Here is a 3,691-nt window from a genome sequence, read left to right on the forward strand (position 1 = left end):
ACTAGGGTGACATGTCAGGATAATATACCCAGGTTGGCATGTCATGATATGACTAGGGTGACATGTCAGGATAATATACCCAGGCTGGCATGTCATGATATGACCAGGGTGACATGTCAGGATATTTCCCTCTTTGCACAGGCTGATATGGCATATCCTGATGATCTGTGCACACAATGACTGTATGTGAGTATTTAGCTGCTGCCCTTTGTTCTGTTTTGTTGCAGGAGGTGTGATCATTGCAGGAGGTTCTGGGATTCAGGAATGGGGTACATTTGGGTCAGGAAATGAAGCTTGGACATGGCTATTAATCAGGCCAGCTCGGACATCACCTATGAGGAATATGAGTGTAAGATCTGCTACAATTACTTTGATTTGGACCGGAGAGCTCCCAAGCTGCTGGAGTGTCTGCACACCTTCTGCCAGGAGTGCCTGAACACCCTGCACCGCAGAGAGGACCGGCCATGGCGCCTCTCCTGTCCTATATGCCGTCATCGCACAGTGGTCCCGGATTCCAGGGTGGACGCGTTGCCTGTGAACACGAAGGTGGCCGAGGCCTTCCCATTGTATGTGCGGCACGATGACCCATTTCCCCAGGACATCCTTCCTCCCATCACCTATCATCATGCTACGCAACGTGGGCTGCCATACCACCACGGCACAGCAGGTGGCGCTGTGCTCCATGGCGCTGCCGAACTTCGCTACGCTCTGCAGCCGGGTCCTGAGGCGACCTTGGCGGCTGCTGCAGCTAATAGAGACCAGGGATCGTTTTCGGGCTTAGGCCAAGCACAGGCAGCCAGTGCCCCTTCACCGAGACGGGGCTATGAGAGGTGTCAAAGCTGTAAAAGGGCCGTATTGACCGCCGGCTGCGTGTGTGTGGTGTTCTCCTTTATAGCCATGGTGGTTCTTTTGTTTGCTGGCTTGGTGTTTGTGAACAGATACAGCGGGGCCCCCGCGCCTTCTCCAGCAGGGCCCATCTGTCTGTCAGTGGCCAGTGTGTTGGCCCTTTTCTCAGTGGTGGTCACCTGGGTGATTTGCTGGCTGAAGTACAGGCCGGAGCCCGGGGAAGGCAGCAGGGGCCCGTCCACCCGGAGAGACACATGAATTATAAAAATAAAAATATGACGGATCTGACAATCTCCACCCTCACACCCTATGTATTTTTTACCCAACCTAGGTGTCCCATTGGATGATTTATTAGCAATATTATGACGTTCATTTATGTAGCCATTCACCCTGTAGGTAGAACTGTGTTTTTTTATGATTCACACCTAGATTCACCATAACCTGATCATACATATGGGCTTTTTTATGATTCACACATGGATCTCGCCATTATCTGACCATATACACAGACTTTTATATGATTCACACATAGATTTACCATACCCTGACCATACATAGGGACTTTTATATGATTCACACCTAGATTCACCATGACCCGACCATACATATAGACTTTTATATGATTCACACCTAGATTTACCATGACCCGACCATACATATAGACTTTTATATGATTCACACCTAAGATTCACCATAACCTGAGCATATATATGGACTTTTATGTGGCTCAGACATAGATCTCGCCATTATCTGACCATAAATACAGAGTTTTATATGATTCACTATATTATCATCATAGATCCAGCCAAAGTATAAAACCTTCCAATGCTGTTCATACACAAGGGCTTTCTGTTTAGCTAGCCCATGTTTTTAAACCTTAAACTAATTTGTGTTTCCTAATAGAGCACCATTGCCATGTGTATTCCCTGCACAGATATTAGAAGACCTGGCGATGATCACACCCACCACCAACCAGTACAAGCAAGCCAGTATGATCAGCAGCCCACATGATGTGTTCCTGTATTAGAACTGAGGATGGTAAATGCAGGCACCCACAGATACCTGGAACCAGGAGGCCTCTAGAGCTGTACTTATTAATCCTATTATAATTTATTCTGTTTTTACATTATAAATCCAGCCACCCACGGAATAAATCAGTGGAAACAGATATTTCCCAGCCATCTATAGCTATCATGTCATTGGTGAGCAAAAAGTGTAGCATGGGCCTAACTGCATTTGTGTATGTATGTGCTTGTGTATATATTTATATAATTAGGGGTCTGGCATTTCCCCATGAGACTAAAATCAAGTGCTTGGATCACTGATGGTAATCCTGTCTGACCTGCATACAGATTGGGGACGCGGGACCCCCAGTCTGCATCCCACAGGCCACTGCTTGGAGATCTGATGTCTCTGAGCTGGAAGTGATCAGATCTGGGAATTTATGGTTTTAGTATGAACACATAAAATTACGGAACTGCTATTCCATAAACATTTCTGGGTTCCTACTATCCATCCTGAGGCAGACGGAAGCAAGTAGCCATACATCCTTCCAAACCACATCCAATAAACCTAGAGAGTATCAGCTGTCTTTTTTGTTGGGCATCCTCTTTGCTCTTGGAACCTTGTATGTGATTCTCCCCTAGGGCTGAGATAGTCCAGAAATGTCAGCTCATGGCGTATATTCAGTGATCACATGTGCTGAGATATTATTGTTGTTTTTAATATAATGGTTACATTTGGTTACATGCTTGGTTTTCTATATGTTTGTAACTTTTTTTTTAAAAGCAGGGATTTGTAGGAAAGCCATTAGGGATGGAGCAGATACAATATTAAAGTTGAATTTTAGGCATGGATACAATAATTTACAAATATTCCTAAGTAGTCACAGAAGATACAAATCAATGGTGTGCGCACTAAATGCCTTTGCACAGCCAAATATCACCTTATAAAAGTTACAGGGACATCATCACTGTGCTGCTCATAGCCTGTACAAAGAACAGGGTTATGGACGATGCAGAGGTTTATCATCTAGCTGTCTGCAGATACAACGGAGGTGGATATAACACCAGTCACCCTGCACTGGGAAAAAGTCACCAGTTTTTGTTACAGGAAACTCCTGCATAGAGTCAGTGCATAAAGTGCAGAAGTTGGTTCATACAAAATGACTGCACAGATATGGAAAAAGTACGCAAAGAGCAACAATATTCCAGGGAGACTACACATGGCTCCTATTTTGTAGACATTATTTGTTTACACATAATTAACATTAAATTTACTTGAGCAATTCATAGGCATGCATTTAAAAAAGGAGCATTAAAGCGGAACTAAAGTTAGCATAAAGAAATGTGAGCAGGCATGTCCATTATTGCAGGCAGCGTCCCTTCTAGAATAAAATAAACTTACCTGCCTGATTGATTGGAAAATATGACTGTTCACATGTTCATAAATTTACAATATATACAAAAATAATGATTTTAAACCCTTATTTTACATTTATTTACCATGTATCCTCTCATGCATCAGTTTATTTCAGCAACCCCATACATTGTGTATATATATATATATATATATATATATATATATCACTTGGCTTAAGAAAATGTGGGAAGAATACTGTAGTTTATTTTCTCCAGTCATGGAGAGCTTTAATAAATCTGGCCCGCTGAAAGGATATCTCATTAATAAAGTCTGTGTGAAATTTACAGAACTACAAGTCAAAACTGAAATTGGAGTTTTAAGCAGAGCAAGCTTTTTAGTGTTCGTGAACTAAATGACCATTTATTGTGTATACGATTTAGATATGTGATATATTAAGAAAACAATTCACCAGCCATTCTCAACC

The 3,691-nt window shown here is 42.6% G+C and overlaps 1 protein-coding gene across 1 annotated transcript in view; it reads left to right on the forward strand.

Moving 5' to 3' along the window:
• The window catches only part of RNF228 (ring finger protein 228), a 6,766-nt gene extending 3,380 nt beyond the window's left edge, over positions 1-3,386 (forward strand). Inside the window, exon 2 of the mRNA XM_072407869.1 lies at positions 228-3,386. Within this exon, the coding sequence (XP_072263970.1) occupies positions 301-1,104 (804 nt within the window). The 5' untranslated portion in view covers positions 228-300 and the 3' untranslated portion in view covers positions 1,105-3,386. The remainder of the gene's footprint in view (positions 1-227) is intronic.
• Positions 3,387-3,691: the final 305 nt, after the last annotated feature.

The sequence above is a fragment of the Pyxicephalus adspersus genome, chromosome 4 (genome assembly GCF_032062135.1).
Source record: "Pyxicephalus adspersus chromosome 4, UCB_Pads_2.0, whole genome shotgun sequence".
NCBI classification, from domain to species: Eukaryota; Metazoa; Chordata; class Amphibia; order Anura; family Pyxicephalidae; genus Pyxicephalus; species Pyxicephalus adspersus.